The sequence below is a fragment of the Poecilia formosa genome, unplaced genomic scaffold (assembly GCF_000485575.1).
Source record: "Poecilia formosa unplaced genomic scaffold, Poecilia_formosa-5.1.2 Scaffold34, whole genome shotgun sequence".
In the NCBI taxonomy this organism is placed as follows: Eukaryota; Metazoa; Chordata; class Actinopteri; order Cyprinodontiformes; family Poeciliidae; genus Poecilia; species Poecilia formosa.
Genome location: NW_006799973.1, coordinates 1086689 through 1106665, shown reverse-complemented (window position 1 = coordinate 1106665; position 19977 = coordinate 1086689). Strand labels below are relative to the sequence as shown.

Here is a 19977-nt window from a genome sequence, read left to right as displayed (position 1 = left end):
CATAGTACAGTTCTCAGCTAAAGATGTCCGACAATGCTGAGTCTCCAACAGAAACACAGAAAGAAGAACTACATTCACCGTCAGAAAACTCCGCGACCAGTGAAGAGAAGAAAAAAAGTAAGAATGCCGAACAGATTTGACGCGAGTTACAAACAAGTGCTTTTATGTTTTTGATGTCTTGCTAATGCTAACGGAAGTGTTTTTCGAGTGGATGACGTAGATGATAATTGACAGAAGTTTCAACCAATAGGAAGAATGCATTTTGCTGTTCAGCCAATGAGCTGCGATATTTTAAACACGTGATAATTTTAGTTGAGGAGGAAAGCTAATGTTAATGCTAGTAAAGGCACAGCATTTACTTGTTCGTATTCTGTAAATATAACTTTGGCTTTGTATTTCTTTGTATGCTTCCAGTGTAGTTTATGGCAGTTTATATAATCTTAACATTTCCTGTATGTACGTAATGTCATAATTTGTAAAATAATAGTAAAAACGTCCTGTTCAGGGTGGCTTCGTCTAATTTCAATCCATTTCGCAATTAAGTATTTAAAAAAAAAAGACATTATATATAGCGGTGGTGCCCAAAGTAGACAATCGAGGGCCGGCATCCTGCATGTTTTAGTTCTCTCCCCGGTTTAACGCATCTGGATCTAATGATGGCTTATTAGAAGGCCTAAGAAGAAGATTGACATGCTGAGAAGGTTGTTTCTACCACCAGGGAGAGAACTAAAACAGGCAAGATGCCGGCCCTTGAGGACCGACCTTGGGCACCCCTGATACGTAGTAAAGATCTGAGTGTCTGCAGCAGGGGTGGCCAAGTCCAGTCCTTGAGAGTTGACGTCCTGCAACTTTTAGATGCATCTCTGCTCCAGCAACCCTGAATCAAATGGCTAAGTTCGTTCACCAGCAGCCATTCAGCCCTGCAGAGACCTAGTAACAAACTGCTCTTTTCATTCAGGTGTGTTGGAGGAGGGATGCAAGTTGACATCGGCCCCTAAGCATTACTGACCTTGCAGGGGTGTTTCCTGCTTTTCCCTGTCATACATTTCTCGTAAACACTGTGTTGCAACCGAAACTGGTTTCATTAGATGTTTTTTTCCTTCTACTTTTACAGTTGATGTGCTGTTGAAGGCTGTGGGAGACACTCCTATAATGAAAACAAAGAAGTGGGCAGTGGACAGGGGGAGGACGGTACAGTCCCTCGCTCAGTTCATTTCTCGCTTCCTCAAACTTGATGCCAATGAACAACTGGTGAGGATGAACTTTCCGTAGTATATTCGGAAAAAAATATGTAAGAAATTGACTTCTTCTGCTCTGTGAAATCCTCACTCAGGCTGTTTGCTTTTTTTTTTTCAGTTCATTTATGTTCATCAGTCATTTGCACCATCGCCAGATCAGGAAGTGGGAGTCCTCTTTGATGTGAGTTTATAAACACTTGTAATACATTATTGTGTTTTTTTTAGTGTTTAACTTTAAACATATTTTGTTTTTAAAGCAGAATACATGCACCTAATTTCTTTATTCTTTTTCTATAGAACATTACAATATATAAACACAAACGGTACCTCAGCAGAAGCATTTTTATTTCTCCTGTTTATTTAAAGTGTTTAGTAATATTCTGATTTACAATTAGGATATTCTAGAAAATATTGCAATTTTTGCAGAGTGGGATTCCAGAGAGAAAAAAATTAAAATGATTTATAGATGCAGTACTTCCTGATTTTTATTGGAGTTGTGGTCTGGCTGCAGGGAGGAAACTATGACGGAATATTGTGGCCATTGTATATCAGGGAAAAAAATAATGTAGCCACGAAGAAGTACATTTTTGACAGAATTTCCATATTAACATATTTATAAGAAAAAATATATATATTTTCTGATGCCAAGTCTCAAGTTTCCATGAAATGATAGTTTTCCTTGAATAAAGGCATAAATTAACTGTATTAAGACAAATATATTCTCTGACATTGTAAAGTCAGACATTTGAAAGGGTGAAATTAATATAGTTTGGAAAAAATTGACTCGTCTGATCACTTTTTTTAATGTACAATGACCCTAATACTGTAGCCATGATACTGTGTGGTACAAAACTGAATAATGGAGGCAAAAACATAAAAAAATAGGTTTCAGCTTAAAAAATAAATGACCCCCATGGATGTTTTACTTTTTTAATATTTTCACAAATTTTTATTTATTTATTTACATTTTTTTTTTACAAAGAATTTACACAACATATTTATACACTCAATTTTGCTGGAACTCTTTTCACTTTGACATTAATGTTTGTTTTTTTTTTGCTTGTTTTTTTTGTCAAAAAAGCTATATTTTGTTGATCATGGTTTATTTCCTCAAAGTAACAAAAAGGATAAAGCATCCAAGTGGGTGAAACTTTTGTAGGCAGTGCTTATTTCCCTCTTTTGCCCCTTCAGTATCAGTACCATGACAGAATCCCACTTTTCTGAGTTGACCAGCAGAGGGCGCATGAAGAGGGAAACTTTATAGACCAAAGCTTAAAATCCTCAGCCGGTTCTTTCAGAAGGTGACGGTAAAGGAAAAAAAAACACAGACGAGCGTTGATTTTCCCTTTCAGCTGCTAAACGTGTTCTTTTTCTCTCAGATATTAAAATTCAAATTCAAAAATACTTTATTATTCCCTAAGGGAAATTAAATGTTGTTGTATCTCATTAATTCAGATTCTTCAAAGAGTTTTTGAAGATGGAGATTCTTTACATTTTCATTGACATATAGTTTTGTTATTTTTTTTCAATTCTCTGTCACTGATTTTATTTTGCATTTGTCTTTTTCTCTGTCTCTCCTAGTGCTTCAGCAGCGACGGGAAGCTAGTTCTGCATTATTGTAAATCTCAAGCCTGGGGTTGACTTCTTCTTTCGATATTTACTGTCTCAGTTTGTATGTAAATACACTGTAAATAAATAATTGTAAACATTTTTCTATGGCCTAGTTTCTGTTTTCTTCCAACAGAAGTAAATGCTGATTCTTTTCATGCAGTTTGGGACATATTCAGAAAGATTAAAAAAAGAAAAAAAGCTTTAGAAAAGCTTAAATCTGGACTGTTTACTGCAGGTGTTTATAATAAATGTTCAAGTCAATGGTGACTTGAACATTGACTTGAACATTGTCAATGTTCAAGGGCTAATTACTAAGCCCAGTAATTAGTTACTGGGCTTAGGGGGTAAATTATCTTAATTATTTTCCCTATTAAAGTCATTTGCAAACTGCTTTCTGTAGTTACTTAGGCCATCCTTCAAACAAACAAAAAAATCAAGAGAAGGAATCTGTAAGATGACAAACACTTTTTCACAGTGCTGTAAATCAGAAACTCAGGCTGGTGACTGAGTTGTGACAGATGTTTAGAAAGGAAGCACCTCTGAAATTACACCAACATGAAGAGAGGAGGCACCACAGCAACAGATGGATGCGGCGGGATTATGTGAGTCAGGATGCGTATGTGACATAAACTCTAGAGAAAGGGAGTAGATTGGTGATTGGCGTGGAGGCAGATGCTCTATCTCTCCATCGGTTCACATCTACGTCCATCCGCTGGACCGGAGGCTTTACAGAAGAGGAGAGTGGAGCCGGGGAGGTAAGCAACAGCGAGGGACAATAACTGAGGCGATAGATGAAGAGTGTTACAGAGGCAATTCACCATGGAGGATTTAAGTTTAAGTTCCTAAGGAGCTTTTTGATCAAGAAATCTTTAACAAGAAGAGTCCAAGAAGTGATGGATTAAGTTTTTTCTTTTTTTTATGACAGGATATTTTGTATCAAGAAGCAAAAAAGATTTGGGGTAGGTACATTTAACATTAGAAAAATATATACTAAATCATTAAGAAATTACTGTTATAGACTGTTTTTTGTTTTTGTGGGAGAAGGAGCATCTTAATGCATTCTAAAAAAAAAAAAGTTACACCTATTGGTAGAGTTCTCATAATTCCTCAAATTGTATTCAGTTATAAATGTAAATATACATTTTATGATGTCTTATCAAGACAAGTAGCCATGTCTATTTATTTTTCTCACTAATCTTAAGATGAATGATTTAAAATTATTCACTTTAAATGGTAGAAAAAGCTGGAAATAAACCACTTGAATGCTTGATTTTAATTAAAATGACTATAGAAACAAAAGAGAAACATTTTTTTGAACAGAAAAGATTTGCTTTTAGGACATAAGCTGTTACCTATCATAAGCTAATTTCTTCGTTCAGTCAAGCCACTAAAAAAAGCATCACTTCTCCACCTGCACCTCCTGTAGTTTGTCAACTGTCCTAGTAAAGGAGAGGCCAAGCTCAGTCCTCGGTACTGACCTGCAACTTTCAAATGGATCCTTGCTTCAGCACAGATGAATCAAATGGGTTCAGCTCTGCAGAGACCTGCTGACAAATCATTTATTCAATTTTGGTGTGTTGGAGCAAAGCAGCTCTTGAGGACTGAACTTGGCCGCCCCTGTCATTGTATATTACTTTATTTTTAAATAGCCTCTTACCAGTTGGACAGGTACTAATATTGCTGAAACATTTTCACATTTTGCTGCAAACCTTTGTATATTTTGTTGGGATCTTAAGTGAAAAACCCAGAGTAGTGCATAATTGTGAAATGGACCATGCATTGGTGTTCAAAGCTTCTTACATATAAAAATTTGAAAAGTGTGACACACTATACTCACGAGTCAATTCGTAGGATCATACTTGTAGCTACAAGTATTTTCTGGTGGATCTCTACAAGCTCTGCACTGTTAGAGAGGAAAATCGTAGCCTGCCTCTCTGCAAAAATATCGCAAGCTAGATTGGATCTCAAGCATCTGTAAACAGATATTTAGAATTTTGTCCCAGAATTTTAGCTTGTCGGCAATCGCTGTCAGAGTAAATATGCATTTCAAATTTTATTCATAAATAATTTTGAATAATATATAGTGTTTTCCTTTCATAATCAGGCACAATTATCACATAAAATCCCAATAAGACATATAAAAGCTGTGTTATGTGATGAAATGTGAAGCTGTGACGGATATAAACACTTCTGCAAGGCACAATAAATGTTTTAAAGTACTTAAAAGGCTTGTGTGGCATTTATTGAAGCAGTGTTTTATTTTAGCTGAGCACAGCAGAACTACAACTGCTACAATAAAGCATTAGTAGCTGCTAAGTGTCCCCACTGCACATCTTGGACTGTGTTTCAGTCCATGAGATCGTCTTGATTAACGGCGCTAATTTTTTTTTTTTTCTCTTACCGTTTTCTTTCCTTTCAGGGGCCGTGGACTGACAGAGAGGCCCTGCTAGAGACACAACATGGTCACACTAAAATACAACTAACACAGAGAGATTAAAGCAGATTTCCCAAGATTATCTCGAGGGGGAAAAAAGGCGTTTAAATCTGTGTCTCGTCCATAGAGTCACAAAAAATAAATATTTTGTAATGTGCCCTGGTGTCTAGTCCTAAAAGTTCAGCTGGAGCCACCATAGGAGGCATAATGATATTATTGACAGTCAAGTCACTTTGTAAAATCTTCCCATAAACAAGTAAAGGAGTTTTTTGGGCGGGGGGAGTTTTGAGCTGAAAGAGCATTCATCAAGGATAAATGTTGCCATATGTTGTTAATGTTTCTTGACAGATGAAGAAGCCTACTTAGCTTGTAGAATGTATTACATAACACTAAAGTCCCCTTTGCCTTTCTGATGCTGCCCAGTCACTGATCTAATACCACCTCAGACAGAAGTTAAGGTCAGGGGATTTCTGGACATTTCAGTTCCCAAGAAGACCAGTCAAAACTTGCTCTTTCTTTACATATGAATCAGCCTCAGAGTATCTTATCCTGCTGCCGACTCCTTTTTGAAATCACAGATGTTGCCATCTAGCTCCGTTGGCTGTGTTTGTTCATCTGTGAGGTCAGATTTATCATCGCTTCCTGCTTAAAGCTGGCAGATCAACTCTTAAAAACCAAACCAAAGCATCCGCCCCGACCTGTCCGATCTGTTACTGCCCCTCTCCTACTTGCCTTAAATTCCTCTGTGTTGTGTCCACCTGTCGCTGTCCCGCCTCCCCCTGCCTCCCTCCTCCGTCTCGTGGCCATGCTCGAGCGTCTGTCCCGCCGCTCTCGATCCATGCTTTCCCTGACGTTAACCTCTTTGGCTCTGGCCCTGTCCATCCTGGCTCTCTGCACCTCCTACTGGTGTGAGGGCACCCACAAGGTGGTCAAGCCTCTCTGCCTGTCGCCTGTCAAGATGAAGAACTGTGGTCAGAACAACAGTGAGCCTTACACAACAGGTAATAGATGCTACACATATTGCTTTATTGTGTTATTTAATGTGTGTCGCAGCTTTCATTGATATTTTAGGAATGCAGGCAGTTTTTAGCAGATGTTTAAGCAAAAAAAAACTTTGTGACAGTTTTACATAATTTTCCTACTTTAACACAAAGCAACGAAAACAGATGTATTAACTGATCTACTAACATTTCATGAATCCTTTAATTTATTTTCTAGTCCATAAAACACTTCACATTTATGTTTAAATGTTTAAAGGGAATCTGTTATGCAATTTGTTTTTATTTTTTTTTTACTTCCATTTGGGTCTCAACTGCTTCTAAAAACAGCCCAAGCATAAGAAAGAAATAAAAAATCCATCCGGCTGTTTTCTGGCAATAAGTTAATGTTTTTTGATGTCTGGAAAATGAGCTGTTTCAAAAACCTCCCGACTGTTCAGTTACAGCCCGTCACCTAGCAACCAAAGCCGCTCCAGCATGTTTGGTCAGCTGGTTTTACCTCTGTGTGTGCTGCTGGAAAAGACACATGGTCTGCTGTTGACTTACCATTCAGAAGTTTGTTGCATTCTTGTTGGTTGCGCAGGAGGCTCTACTTTTGCTTTTCAAAGATGTACTGTCGTATAGTTGCACATCTGTTTGCAGCCATTTTCACGTGTGAGCGTAATCATTGAGTTGGGGAGGAGGGGGCGTGGCCAGCGGCAATCTATTTGGATTTAAAGTGACAGATGTTCCTTTCAGAACGAGCTGATCTGAAAGGAGCTCAAAACGGCAGAACTGACCAAAGTCTAATCTCATTAGCTAAAAATGATTTTGTGCAAAATATAATGAACTTTTGTGTAGCTCAACATATCCCAAAACACACAATCAAACACGGATCAATAAATACAGGAATAGATTGATTAAACACAGGTTGTATTGGTAGTAAAATTCATACCAAGTATATAATTAAAATTTGACTTTATGACTTGTTGTTTGCTCAAAATATCATTCATCCATGTATCCATCCATCTTTTTATTGTTCCCATTACTGAACACTTTGAGATTTTGCAATGTGAAGTACATTACAAATGAAAGTATAATTATTATTATTTTTTTTATGTCTCTTTAGTCATGATTCAAATTCAATGAAAATGCTTCGGGAAAGTACAGTGCATGTTTGAGTATCTGTGTTAGATGAGATCCTCCGAAAGCTTTTCATAAATGCCTGACCCGGAGTTATTCACCAAAAACCCTCATCTTGAATTTCAGATTAGTTTATTGAGTGGTGATGAACTTTTGATGAATCTTTCTGTCTTTAAACCACCTCTGCGTAACAAGCTGTACCTAGAAATAATCTGGATAGAACATCGGTCCTGTACAGACAATCTTTTTTCTCGTTTTAATCTCTTTTGTCAGAAGGTGAGTTCCAGGGCAGGGTTAATTGGGATTTAGTAAAAGTCTTTGGGTTGTGATGACGCTTTCTAAACATTTACTTGTCCACTGAGGGCACGATGATGCCGCCTGCTCTCAGCGGTTTGTGTTAAGCTTGATCCACAATGAGATTACTTTGATCACTACTTGTTTTATGTTTTATTGGTGGAGAGATCTGCTTTTATTGACGCACACCGTTATGAAAACCTCTTTTCAGAAAAGGCACATGGCGCAATGAAGTACGCGTTAACAGGGATACATGTGACTGTATTGTTCATGTGGATGCTCGGATAAGTTACAGTTGTTATGTCTTTAGGTGTTTCTGTGTTGTTTGGACAGAGTTATTCTGTGTTGTTTGGACAAAGTCCCATGAAAACCCTTTGGTTTTCATGGGACTTTGGTTGTTTTTGCAGATCTTTAGAGGCCTTGTATCCCTGTCCCTTGAGGTATTTTTGGGTACCAAAGATTGTTTTAAAAGCTAGCTGGATGTACAGTATAAGATTGCTGTGTCCTCATCCCCATCAGAAGGTTGATTTTGTTCCTGATTCAAGGTGGACTCCACCAAACTGCCCCTCGTTACCAATCCTCTTTGGTAACGAGGGGCCTTCTTCGTTTGAAAACTTTGGAGTCTTGCATTTGCTTCTAACAGATTATTTGCTGGTTCTTCAGGCCATGTCCTTCAATGGGGACTGGAGTGGTTCATGAAAAAAGTACAGAGTTATTTTAGTCAGAAGTCAAGGTTCTTAGCTACAAACATGTGAACCTCTTCCTCTGGATTGTGGTCTCTGCCTTAAGCGAAGGAGTTCAAGTCCCTTGGTGCTACAAATAAATAACACAACATAACATCACATTACAAAATAACAAATCCAAGCAGAAGAAAAACTTTTGCGAATCAAATTTGTTTAATATAAAACTTATACTCAAAGTAGGATGTATTAATAAATGTCAGAACAGTGTAAACTATTTACAGTTTATAGGTGTTTACTGTTCTTGTTCTATCTCCAAATGTCCCAGAAGGCTCAGCAGAGAGAAAATAACATTCAGTGTTTGTGTATAAACAAGAAGTCTCACTTTAACATAAAGTATAGGAGTGTCTGTATTTAATTTTTGCTTGTTCTTCATTCAGTGAAGGTACTCGGAGTGGGCAGAGTATCCAGACATTTTATTCAAGAGTAGCGATACTTCGTAATCATTTTAAGCAATCATTAAGTAAAAGTAAAATATGCAGTAAAGCTGTAAAATTTCAGTAAAATCTGTTGTTGCTCAATTTATTTTAAAAGCATTGCTGAGGAATGAATGTTTTGACTTTTTTAGCATGTCATTTTTTTCTCCATTAGTTTGCTGTTTATGTGTCCACATGTAGAGTATGGTCAAGATAATATGACCTTTATTTTACTGTGCTGCACATAAAAGCTTAGAAAGATAGATTCTTTATGAGGTGCAAAGACTGAATGCTAACAAGGTGGAAAAGTAAACCTAAAAAGCTTAATTTGTCTCCTGTCACACAGAGAGCCCCACACAAAACCCTTTCAACCGCACACTGTCTCCAGCCAGAAGAGATGAGCTGGACAAGATCAGACAAAGACAGCTGGCCAATGCTGTACACTACATCTGGGAGACAGGGGAGGACAAGTTTGCCTTCAGATATTTCCACACAGGCTTCTGGGAAAGCTGTGAAAAGCAGAATGATGGTGAGACCAAGATGCACGTTGTGGCCCCATCATATTAGCTCATCTTGTAGAGAGAAGCTGGTGTGTTAGCTGTGAAAGATCTTTATGATCATCTAAATCTGCACATGCTGTTGGCAGGAGAGGTGTGTCGCAGCTTTATCGACTTAACTCCAGGCGAAACACAAGGTGAGCGGTGTTATAGAAATTTATTTCATGCAATATATGCCGTTTCATTTAATGCTTCTTTGCATCTGTTCCCACATGTTGCAGGTGTGCTTTGGCTGTCGGTTATTTCTGAGTTTACATATATCGGCCTGCTGGGGATGGGCTTCTTACTGATGTGCCTGGAAGTCATGTGCTCCCACAAAGAGATGCACGCACTAAAAATCAATGCCTTCGCAGCTATTTGTACTGTGCTATCAGGTGGGGGTGCAGCTTGGATTACAGCGCCAACCTCAAGTGTTGGACCCCGGTAAAGATGTGGAAACACTCTTGAAATAAATTCATCTTTTGTCGCAGGAAGATAATCTCACACTGAAACTTTCAGAGAAGTGCAACACTTGAGCACCGGAATTGACAAACGCATGAGATGGTTACAAGAGAATAGCTACCTATCCATATTTACTCATATATGCCAAATGATAATGTGAAAACCTGAAGCAACTTCAACTGTGGCAAACAAGCCTGGGTAACAAAGTATTTTGTCACCAAAAAATTTAAGGGGGATGGAAGTAAAAGAATCTGCAAAACTCCACTTTAGAAAATCACTGCCATCTTAGAGTCACCAAATCTGCTTAACCACTGGACACTATCTACATGCCAACTTGATTATTTAGGACACATAACAGGGAAAAGCCTCTATTATCACACTATCACAACTGGAGTTTGATAAAAGCTACTGAATTAGTGCAACGGGCTTTGGTCAAATGAGAGTAAAACCGTTGTCACATTGATTCCTATTTGCCATGTAAGGCCTACTGGAGACAGGAAATTTGTTTACCATCAAGTTGTGTCACTTTGAGATGTGGGTTTTGTCACTTTTGTTGGATTAAATTCATTGGTCGTTTGGGATTAAGAGTGTAGACCAGGGGTCCCCACACTACGGCCCGCGGGCCGGATCCGCCACGTCATTTGGTCCGGCCCCCTGAACAATGCCGGATCCGGCCCGCCTCCTCATACCAGAGAGCATTCAGTGTTTTTTTTCATATATTGTATTTTCCGGTTTATTATGTGGATTTTTCTTCAACCACCAGAGGGCTCTTGAGCAGATGTGAAACTAACTTTCCCTCAATGGAATATATACTAGTCAGTCCCAGTCACCGTTTCACTCACGGTTTTTTCCATTTGCATTCTGGGTAAAAATCTATCTAATAGCGCGAATGTATCGCCGCAGCCCCCCCTTCTTCCCCCCGCTCGACAGTTCCAAAGACAGAACCCTGGTGTAGACTTTTCAGTGTTCTTCTGTGTCTGGATGGGGTACTAAACTTTGGTCACGATGTTATTGTTTTGTCGAACTTCAGGCCACTTGGAAGAGACATTTTAAAGCTATAAAAATGCTCCAAGGTGCTCAAGTAATTATTAGCTGACTCAGTTACAAAGTGGGTCAAGCTGCGAAGGTGAGATTAAATCAAGTTATTAACGTGTCGTTGCTGCAAAATTTCAGTTACAGTTGCATCAGTCCTTCAGCAGTGGCATACATGTACGATAGAGTATCACAAAGTTAACAATGAAATGACTGCCTGAATTCAGTGAGAGGTTGCGTTACTGCAGTTAAACATGAATTTATTTGGAGGCTTTTTGCACACCTTTTCCCTGGGCATTCTAGTGTTTGAACGGCAGTCCTAGTTTTTCATTTTGGTTTGCTTCCTGCGTAGGTCTTCTTGGGATGGTAGCACATATGATGTTCACCACAGTATTTCAGATGACAGTCATCGTGGGCCCTAAAGACTGGAGGCCTCAGTCCTGGGATTACGGCTGGTCGTTTGCGTATGTTGCTGCTAATCAAAAACAGAATTTAAACTCAGTTATCTATGTGCTCTGAGGTTTTGGCCGCTTATCTTTGAATCGTATTTTTCAGTCTTGCCTGGGTGTCCTTTAGCTGCTGCATGGGGGCTGCTGTCGTAACACTCAACTCCTACACCAAGACCATCATTGAGATCCGCCGCAGGCAAAGACTCCGCTTGGACGAAGCAAGAGCCGCTGCTCGGGCCCCGTCGTACGACGAGGTGGTTCCAGGAGGAGGGCTGTACTCCGTCAGCGGCCTGCTGCACTGTCCGGATGGGATGATCGACGTGGCATGGGCCCCAAATGGCAGCGTGGTCGGAGTGGGAAATGGGGACGTGCCGACACTGGTTTTAGTGGGAGGCTGTGGCCCAGAGGGGTGTGAGGACTGCGAGCGTGAGAGGGACCAGATGGGCGTGGCCTTGGACCGGATTGATTCACCTTGTTAAGGAGGGCCAGCTATTCACATAAACTAAAAGGGAAAAAAATAAAAAATAAAACACTGCATTGTTGCAGTGATCAGAGATGCTGGTTTGCTTTGACTTTTGATTCCTTGGAACACATTTATGAGTCAAAGGTCAATGAAATTGCTAAACAGAGGTGGAAAGTGGGTGATGAATCGAGTCACCACCTGATTTAAAATGGAGGCTTCCTGCATTATGACTTGCACTGAGAGAAACATCCAACCTTCACTCTGCATCAACCTGTGATGTCTGCTGTGTGACTGCAAGTAGCAACTGACTGCTTGTTGCCAAGATTCAGGTAAATTTGGAGTTTGAAAAGGTCTATCGTTGCAGCAGACCTCTCCCAGTTCTTAGGTTTTGACACAGAGATGCTTAATAAGATGGTTAATAAACAAAGAAAAGATGCTGCAATAGAAGCAGCAGCTGACAAAAGAAAGCAGTGGAAAATGACATAAATATCCCATTTTAATTATATTAAGCTATTGTTTCTTCATATTCAAAAAAAGACTCAAGTGGGTCTCACAGGCTGTAAACGACGCCCACTCAGTTAACTCATATCAAGACGTGAAGACTTCGAAGCATGCATCGCATGAAAATCTGCATGTTATGTGTTTCTGTGCCTGATGATGGCAAAGCAAATGTATGTTTCTACATGTAAAAATGCTAAAATGTTTACCTTACTTTATTGGTTACAATGGACACCCATCCATTCGCAGCTCAGTGTTGGCAAATTCACATATTGGCAAATATTTTGTGGAACGTGGCTCAAAATTATTTGTGGAATTAACTTTTTGCTGCGTGATATTAAAGATATTAAAAAACAGAGCTTGGGAAGGTAAGACACCTAGGCGCAGTACCACCTGACACACTACTGGATGATGTTTGCAAAGTAGTCAATCCTTGTCGCTGATTGGCTGAACTCCTAAGAGCGGAAACATGGAAGACTGAAAATATTAGTTTTTGTAAAAGTGCCAAGATTGTTCTGACTGTGTGTTTTAATGCATACTTGGGAATATTTGGAGTTTGAACAATTAAAATAGGCGATTATAAGCATTTTAGAGAGGAACTCAAATATTTGCAGATTTAGGTGATTTTTGGTCCACTATATACCTTCAAGTCAGCAATTAATGTCACACTTTTGTCTCAACAGTATATAGAATATTTTATATTCTATATATAAACTTGATTCTTCTTTTCAGGCGTCTGCTTTATCTGATGACAAACCCATGTTAAATGATGAACCTTCAACCAAAAGAGCCACCAAATACAGTTTTTGTGTGAAGATGAGCAGACAGATCCACAGAGATAAAATGATTACAGAGATTTTGGGAAAAGTCTGCTCTCATGTTGAACAGAAGATTATGTGTAAACCATTAATCCTGAGTTGGACGGAGCAGAGAAGAGACATGCCGAGGGGACAGAGAGGAGCCAGTTGTTGGGGGTCAGACTGAAAGTTGGAAAGAAATTCTGGCACACTCTTCAAAAAGGGACCGACTGCATGCACTCTGGCCCCAGCTTCACCGTAACGTCAAATAAATCCAGGTTTTATACATGTGCTTGCAATACTTACTGAGTTTAACAAAAGATTATATAGGCATTAATTCACAGAGCTAGATAAAATGGCCTAAATTTACCTTCAATATCTGTAGGTTACACTTTTGAGATTATCCAGGATTTACTGTTGGGGATTATACAATTGAAAAAAAAAAAAAAAGAACTAAAGCGCCATTTTTGTCAGCCACAAGAATAATGATATAAAGTAAGTTTCTGGGTCAAAAAGGAGATTAGTGGAACAGATAAATAAATTGATTTCCAAACAACAGATGTATGAGAAAACCTTTAATTTATTGTTCAGTGAATAAAGTACAACACTTAAGAGCTAAAATCTCAATCAAGATATTTCAAGTATGTAAAAAAAACTACTAACAACTAGGTTTTGAATTCCTAACATGTTTTTCTGCAGAACCAATTTTTTTTTAAATACTTTTAAAATTCACCAGTAGCACAATATAACCGATGCATACTGCTATTTTAACTCCATTAGTTTATATGTAGTTATGATGTTTTTGGGGGACTGTAAGAACCATTCCATAACTTGCTTCTACTAGGTTCTGTTATATTGAAATTTGTTCACAAACAGTAAAACAAAAAAAACAAAACAAAAAAAAACAAAAAAATCAAAAACTTTCTTTAAAGTTACAACGGAGCAGAAATTAGTATTTACACAGACGAACGAGTGACGTGAACGACAGCGTCTGATGGGAGGAGGAGAAAACGTAGAGGAGCTTCAGGAGTGAAAGACAGGAAGAGAGGGAAAAGTAGGAAGGACTTCATTGTTTCGGAGGTTCGTACTGAATGAGACGCATTGCATTCTCGTTTTCAATCACTCCCTTGATGAACTCTCCTTCAGCCAGTCGCTCTGTGATGGAGTGAAAAAAAGAACGTGGAAGAAAGCAGTGAACAGAGAAAGAGAAGCACAGAGAAGGTTGAATAAGGACTCTATAAATCCGCTCTTATCTCTTGCATTTGTCAGAGAGACAGTTGCATGCAATGATAGTGTCACTTAAGGTTTGCATGACTAAGGGATTTTACATACATAATGAAGGTCTTGTGGTTTAAGTGTGGATGTTCTCCCTGTGGATCTACGTCAGGTTATTTTCATTTATTTAAAATAATAAATTGAAGGTGTTGATTTTTTTTTTTTTACATCAATTTAAGAAATCAAGTATTCCTAAAACTGTATATGTTTTCAATTACAGAATATTTTATTTTTTTATGCAAAATAATCTTTGAGAAAGCTGAACAGGATGATTATTTTAAATCACTTTTGGTTTAACATGTTTTACTTTGTATACATATAACTCGACAACTCAAGCGACTAAGTTTTAAGAGCAAAGGTAAATCTGCTCTTATTCTTAAAACAGATATCTCTTAGTTACATGTAAAAAAAAAAAGGTAAAATAAACATCATGTTCAGTTTAAAAATAAATCACATATCAAATCTACTTTATAAAGAGCAAAAATATTTTTTAGGAATTAAATCTAGAAGATTTTATATAAAAAAACAAAATATTTGATATGACAAATATATTATTAAAAAACACAGAATATAAAAGTATTAGTTGTAAATGTACAAATATTAGAAACTAACTAAAGTTTGAAATAAGTCATAAAATAAATTTTTAACAACCAGAAAAAAATATTTTTATTTGTAACATGATTTTGTGTGCAGTAAAGCCTTTTACATCTACGAATAGCCATACAAATTGTAATCTACAAGTATATTAAAACAGGCTTTGTAAATGCAAAATATTTGACTTATTTGTTTTGTTTGTTTCCCCATACATTAGACCACAGAACTATTATATTTAGCTAACATATGTATGAAGCAAAGCCTTATTAAGATGTTTCAAAGCAGTCCAACTACAAAAATTGTAACTGTGATGTAAAAGACAAATTGTTTTATAAAAATGTGTCAAATAATCTAGTTTAAGAGAAACTTTTAACTCAGGCCCGCAGCAAGGGCCTGAGTTATGTGTGAGAATCCAAAATGTGATGAAATATATAACAGGTTTCAACCCTCCTGAGCATTTACTTTCACCAAAAAAGTGTAAAACTTAATATAGTTTTGAATATTACATATTTATGTAATTTTAAAACACAGTTCACATCAAAAAATAATTACAATGAATCTATTTTAAAACTTTTTTTGAGATTGTTAATTATTTATTGTTAATTTAAGACATTTTGGGGAAACATGACTGAAGATAATACTTTAAAGGTAAATAAAATTTTAATTTTTAAAATAATTATACCAAAACAAGATAGTGCTAAATTCTTTTGTTTTTCTACAAAATCCTCACAAGTAGACATTTTGCATATTTAGTTTTTATTACTTTACGAGAATCAGTTCAGTTAGTTATTAGTTCAATTCAGAAATTCAGTTTTTTTGTTTTTAGAGAAAAATGTTAATCAAAGTAAAATTTTCTCTTTGTCACTAAACTCTTACAGTTTTATTTAAAATACACTGAACCTCACTTAAACAGAAAATCATAATTATTTTAGAAGGACAATTTTTAATTTAATGCCACAGCAAACCCAATGTATAAAATATTACAAATGTGTTTGAATATGGAGCAAAAACTGTGAAAGATAAACTAAAATACCTGAAGGTAAAAGTAAAATTTGGGGATTTTTATTCATAAAAATGCCCCTGTGACGCCCTTGCTGAACATTGCAGGGGAAGAACGTGGCGTTCGTGTGACGCCTCTCACCATTGTCTTTCTTGTCAAAGTAAGCCCAAAGCTTGTTGGCTCTCTTCTCGGGTGTGTTCTCATCCTCTGGGAGCTTCTTCTGCTCTTCCTCGGGGATCAGCTTAAAGATGGCCTGAGAGGCGGGGGTTGGGTGGAGAAAAAGAAAAACAGGATGAAAGTACCGCCACACTCCTCAGCTGTACTGAACATGCACAAATCACAGAAATGAGTGAAAAACGATGCATGTCGAGTTGTGAACACTTTAGAAAACAAAATGAATCCACGTTGTTTGTTTGTGCTGTGAGTTTGAGTCTTTGGTTTCAAATTTCCCCTACAGCAGATATTCTGGAAGGATTCAAATAAAATTAAAAAAAATTCTATACGAAGACAAAAATTTGCAGCTTATGTCAAAAATAATGATAAGTCCTCAACTGAAGAGTGCAAACCAGTCAATCTGCAATGAGCCACTTAGAGTGAAGGGGGCTGAAAAAGACTAAAACTCTGTGTACTTCAGGTTCAGGTCTTTAAATGTGTGTCCCACTTAGAGAGGATGCTCTCATCTCCCAACATTTAAGACACATAGATTAACATGGATTAGTGCCAAGACTCAATCTGCCAACCAAAGGACCGTGAAGTCAACTCTTTCTCTTACTGCATCAGTCTCGCTGCACCTATCATGTGGTCTGCATAGTGCAAATAGTGTAGTTAGACGTGGCTATCTATTCATAATCTTGTTATCTCCGTCTAGATAACAAGGTTGTGAGGATGCAGTCATTTATAAACATAGAAGGGAGCTGTGCCAAAGCGGCTTATCAAGCTCAAATAAAGTCTGCTGTTTATGTCATTTATTCTGCCCAGATGAGGCGTTTGTTTCGTCTTTCATTTCAAATCCAAATTAAAACCAGGTTTTTAAGAAAATAGTCTGTAAAATGGCATATAGTTTTTGTTCCTAGACAAGTTTTTTTTTTTTTTTAATTCAAGACAGACTTGAAAATAATCTGTTGTTCAAGGTTGCTTCTTAGTTTTGTTAATAATTTCTTTAAGTTTCTTTGAGTCTTGCAAAAGTTTTTAAAATGCAGCTATTTCACATAGTGACCGTAAACATGACTCTTTGTTGGACTGAAGCCAGTTGGCCAGGACATAAATCCCATTACAATTCAAGCTGGATTCTCGGCTGATCTTCCTAAACCTCTTACAAATCTGTATCATTTGTCTTAAAACAGAATATGCAGAGTGATGCTATGAAAACAATGTGTGGTATTTGGCTTGGTGGAGCAGAGTCCAACACCTGTCAAGTAAAAGATTAGACCAAAGATGATTCACGGTCTCCCAATCAGAGGTAGAGCTCGAAAACACCCCCCTTTGCTACTGTCTGACTGTCTCTACTGTCTGATGGCTAAACCAATAATCAGAGAGATTATCAGGAGGTCAAAATTACAAGCTAATTGGAATGACAATCAAGACTCAGACCTACATGCCATGACAAGGGTTGATTATTTCCATTTGTAGGCAACAACAGCTATGATGGACCAAACAGAAGACAAGCAAAACGAGAAAACCTAAGCTGCTCAAAGTTTACATTTAACAACCACATAATGCAAAATGTTAATCCCTTAAGTCTCACAATCACAAGACTAATGCAAAACTGTTGAGTTGGATTACATAATGCCAGCTAATATGCATAGAACTCACAATTTGAGAATTGTCTAATAACCAGTTTCAGAGAAAAGTAAACAGGGAGCCTTGTTTTCTCCAAGCACACACAGTGGTCATCTCTAAGTGAAGCCAGCCTTCCTAGTACATTGACCCTTCTCTAAAGCTGACCTCACCTGGCAGATTTCCTTCACCTCCGACTTGTTTATGTACCCGTTTTTATCCACGTCGAACAAAGAGAAGGCCCACTCAAGTTTCCTGGTGGTCTTCCCGCTGGAGGTCATGTGCAGGGCAATGATATACTCCTTGAAGTCTAACGTGCCGTCGTCGTTGGTGTCGAAGGAGCGGAACACATGCCTTGCGTAGCACTTGGCGTCAGTTTCGGGGAAGAACCGGGTGTAGATTTCCTCAAACTCCTCCGGCGAGATGCGCCCCGTGGGACACTGCTTCTGAAAGTTCTCATACCACTGGCAGATTTCCATCTCCGTGAATTTGGTGGTGAGCTTGAGATCCTCCAGGATCTCCTTCGATATCGCGCTGCTGGTGGCATTTCCCATGGCAGTTGCTTTCAGACTCTTGGTCAGCTGTCAGTTTTGTGCTTCTTCTCTCAGACCTTTAGATGCTTTTTCTCTCTCTTGTCCAAAACAACTGACTCAAAATGTGTTCTCTCTCACTTGCTTGAGTTTTCTTGATGTCAAATGCCAAACAGAGTCCTGCAAGACATTATAGATATGCCATATGTTGCATGTCAAACATAGAAGTTATTTACAATTTCATCTACTACATAAGTACCATTATGGTGTTGATCGAAGCTGCACAGAAAGTCTTACCTGGGGTTTGAGTGAGCAGCAGATAATGGCTGAACAACTGACTGTTTGTCTCGACTGCCGAATGGTAAGAGACAAGGATGGAGAAGGGAAACACCCCTCCAAGAGGTGACTAGGTTAATTCTGTTAATGCGGGATTTAAAGTGGATGAGTGTTTGACCAAAATGAACCCACTATCCTAATGATCTCTGTTAGATCTGGAAATCTAGAAGGATCTACAACATCCACAAGAGTTCAAAGTGATGCCATGTGTTACTGCGCCCAAGAAGTTACTTAACAGCCCAAGGTATTGTCTTGTTGTTGCAAAGAAGTTGGATGTTTTGACATGCCTGGCACATAATATCATTAACAGATCTAGAGAATAAAAAGGAACTTAATGGCACACAGAACGAGGCTGACAACCGATGCTAGATGGCTGTTGATTTGTGGATGTTACAGCAGGATCTCTGCATTTTCTGGTTTTGTGCCCTAGAATAGCAAAACCAGTAAATGGGTTGGGACCAGGACTCCCAACCCAGTCTGAGTGCCTCATTACCCACAATCAAGGCTCAGATCACCAACCACATCTTCATGGACTGTTTTCTAGTTTACTACTTGATTTTGTCCTGACAGAATGAGCTAAGAACTACTCCTGAACATTATTGCTGGTGAACAGCGCTTTGCACCATCAGATTATCTCTAAATTTATGCATTTTGGCAATGCGAACGGAGAAATATTTACAGCATAAACAAGATACAGAAAAGCAGCTGGTCTCTAATTAGACTGAGGGGAAGCGGAAAACAGTCCTGAGGTCTGACAAATAATCCATCTATCCAATTTCCAAAATACGCTTTGCTCTGATCTTGACTGCTGTCGTCCGAAAGGTGGCATACCCTCAATTCCACCGCATGAATACTTGCTCCCCACAACCAGTTCACCAGCTATCCTAACAGGCACTTCTTCAACTCTGGGAGAAAGCCAGATTACCTGGTGAAACCCAAACAGACACAGTGACAAAACAGAGGCATCACACAGAAAGGCTTAAGCCAACATTTGAACCCGTGACCTTCCTGCTGTGAGGAATCTAATGTGTGTTAAAGTCTTAATGTTCAATCATGATTCTTCTAAAATGAAGAGCAGAGAAACTATCTGGATCAGGTACAATAAAGCTTAATGATAGTGGTGTCTGTAAAACATTCATTTATAAAAACTAACATTACAATAATGTGATGGTAGCATTGGATAAGAGTGGTGCATACTGCCATCAAATATCTTTTTCATTTAAGTTTTCAATACCAAGGTGCAGCTCCCTGTGCAGTTTAAAAGTATTCACAAACTTCAATGTTTTTTTTACTGGGATTCTATCTGATTGACTATTACAAAGAAGGTAGTGAATATCTTAAATGAAAAAAAAAATATAACTATATATATATATATA

At 38.1% G+C, this 19977-nt stretch overlaps 3 protein-coding genes across 3 annotated transcripts; 2 read left to right on the top strand and 1 right to left on the bottom strand.

Moving 5' to 3' along the window:
• Positions 1-2949, top strand: atg12 (ATG12 autophagy related 12 homolog (S. cerevisiae)). The gene is made up of 4 exons (XM_007550050.2): positions 1-117; positions 1115-1251; positions 1357-1419; positions 2820-2949. Exons 1-4 carry the CDS (start codon positions 24-26, stop codon positions 2877-2879), a joined length of 354 nt encoding a protein of 117 aa, XP_007550112.2. The 5' UTR covers positions 1-23; the 3' UTR covers positions 2880-2949.
• Positions 2950-5964: 3015 nt separating this feature from the next.
• On the top strand, positions 5965-13971 carry LOC103136685 (germ cell-specific gene 1-like protein). The gene is made up of 6 exons (XM_007550043.2): positions 5965-6284; positions 9200-9382; positions 9500-9547; positions 9632-9784; positions 11236-11347; positions 11439-13971. Exons 1-6 carry the CDS (start codon positions 6089-6091, stop codon positions 11809-11811), a joined length of 1065 nt encoding a protein of 354 aa, XP_007550105.1. The 5' UTR covers positions 5965-6088; the 3' UTR covers positions 11812-13971.
• On the bottom strand, positions 13651-18311 carry rcvrn2 (recoverin 2). Its single transcript, XM_016670426.1, has 3 exons — positions 17909-18311; positions 16101-16212; positions 13651-14245 (listed from the first exon to the last, which is right to left on the bottom strand). The coding sequence occupies exons 1-3, from the start codon at positions 18287-18289 to the stop codon at positions 14157-14159; spliced, it is 582 nt and encodes a 193-aa protein (XP_016525912.1). The 5' UTR covers positions 18290-18311; the 3' UTR covers positions 13651-14156.
• Positions 18312-19977: the final 1666 nt, after the last annotated feature.

Excerpts from the sequence above, each read along its gene's own strand:
- atg12 (XM_007550050.2), top strand. The coding sequence starts at position 24 with ATGTCCGACAATGCTGAGTCTCCAACAGAAACACAGAAAGAAGAACTA. Across the intron at positions 118-1,114 it reads CAGTGAAGAGAAGAAAAAAA|TTGATGTGCTGTTGAAGGCT; the intron begins GTAAGAATGCCG and ends CTACTTTTACAG. Across the intron at positions 1,420-2,819 it reads AAGTGGGAGTCCTCTTTGAT|TGCTTCAGCAGCGACGGGAA; the intron begins GTGAGTTTATAA and ends TGTCTCTCCTAG.
- LOC103136685 (XM_007550043.2), top strand. The coding sequence starts at position 6,089 with ATGCTCGAGCGTCTGTCCCGCCGCTCTCGATCCATGCTTTCCCTGACG. Across the intron at positions 9,383-9,499 it reads CTGTGAAAAGCAGAATGATG|GAGAGGTGTGTCGCAGCTTT; the intron begins GTGAGACCAAGA and ends TGCTGTTGGCAG. Across the intron at positions 9,785-11,235 it reads TATTTGTACTGTGCTATCAG|GTCTTCTTGGGATGGTAGCA; the intron begins GTGGGGGTGCAG and ends CTTCCTGCGTAG.
- rcvrn2 (XM_016670426.1), bottom strand. The coding sequence starts at position 18,289 with ATGGGAAATGCCACCAGCAGCGCGATATCGAAGGAGATCCTGGAGGAT. Across the intron at positions 16,213-17,908 it reads AGGTGAAGGAAATCTGCCAG|GCCATCTTTAAGCTGATCCC; the intron begins GTGAGGTCAGCT and ends CCCGCCTCTCAG. Across the intron at positions 14,246-16,100 it reads CTTTGACAAGAAAGACAATG|AGCGACTGGCTGAAGGAGAG; the intron begins GTGAGAGGCGTC and ends ACTCCATCACAG.